Source organism: Trichechus manatus, unplaced genomic scaffold (assembly GCF_000243295.1).
Source record: "Trichechus manatus latirostris isolate Lorelei unplaced genomic scaffold, TriManLat1.0 scaffold00015, whole genome shotgun sequence".
In the NCBI taxonomy this organism is placed as follows: domain Eukaryota; kingdom Metazoa; phylum Chordata; class Mammalia; order Sirenia; family Trichechidae; genus Trichechus; species Trichechus manatus.
The window spans coordinates 8,747,916-8,748,914 of NW_004443951.1; the positions used below are offsets into that span (position 1 = coordinate 8,747,916).

Sequence of the window (999 nt, forward strand, 5' to 3'; positions counted from 1 at the left end):
TGGTGCTATTTGAAAGCTGTCCTCAGGCCCTGGGAACTGGGCAGCTAGGTGTGTCTGTGTGGAAGGGAAGCTCTTGCCCAGTAAGAAACTGAGAACAGACAGGTATGTGGGGGCGGGGGGCAAACTTGTGGGGAAATGAAGGAAAGATAGTGAGGAAGTCATGAATCCAGGAGTCTGACTCAACTATGTTCACAGAGCCCCCTCCCCATTTCGCCCCTCCTTTGGCCTCATTCTTTTGGGTCTTTCCCAGACCCAGACCCAGCCTCATCCCTTCTCCCTCTGCATCTTGCCAATCCCTATCCCTGCCCCAGGCTCAATTATTCAGGGCAAAGGGTAGGGATTGGGGTGCGGGTGGGGGAGGACACAAATATATGAAGAAGGAAAGGGAGGCTTGGGGAGAAGTTAGTGGAGGCGTAAGTCCCGTAAGCTCTAATGTGTTATAAAAACGTGAGGGATTGTTGTTATGAGGCTGATGAAGTAAGGAGTCAGTTGAAGATTCGGTTTGAGATCGCAGTTCTGGCTTCTGAAGACTTGGAACTCACCAAGAAACCTGGGGTGGGGGTCCAGCTCCGGGACATGGAGCTCATAGTGCTGGGGAGTAGCGGGTGCACAGGTGGGAGCTCACAGTGGAAGGAGAAGAACTGAGGGCTCCCAAATGGGAGGGGTGCTTCAGTCCGTTGGAGAGATGGTGGGAGTCTTGCCAGGGCAGAGAAGGACTTAACAGGTGTGTTCAGTCCAAGTGGCAGAGATGAGGAGCTCAGAGGAGTGCTCCAAGCCAAGAGGGCAGAGATGGGTGGCGCTCCAGGCAGCGCTTCAGTCCTGGGGCGGGGGCGAGGGAGAACCCACAGGCGCGCACCAGCCCTTGGGAAAGAGGTTCACAGGTAGCGCTCCAGCCCCGGCGCGAAGCCCGGCTGCCTCAGGTAAGGCCCTCCCGGGCTGAGCGGGCCGAGCGCGGCCGCCGGCCCGGCCAAGGCCAACAGCGGCTCTGCGGGAAGCGGG

At 58.0% G+C, this 999-nt stretch overlaps 1 protein-coding gene across 1 annotated transcript in view; it reads right to left on the minus strand.

Moving 5' to 3' along the window:
• Positions 1-875: 875 nt before the first annotated feature.
• The window catches only part of FOXE3 (forkhead box E3), a 15,193-nt gene continuing 15,069 nt past the window's right edge, over positions 876-999 (minus strand). Inside the window, exon 3 of the mRNA XM_023727034.1 lies at positions 876-999. Coding sequence (XP_023582802.1) covers positions 876-999 — 124 coding nt within the window.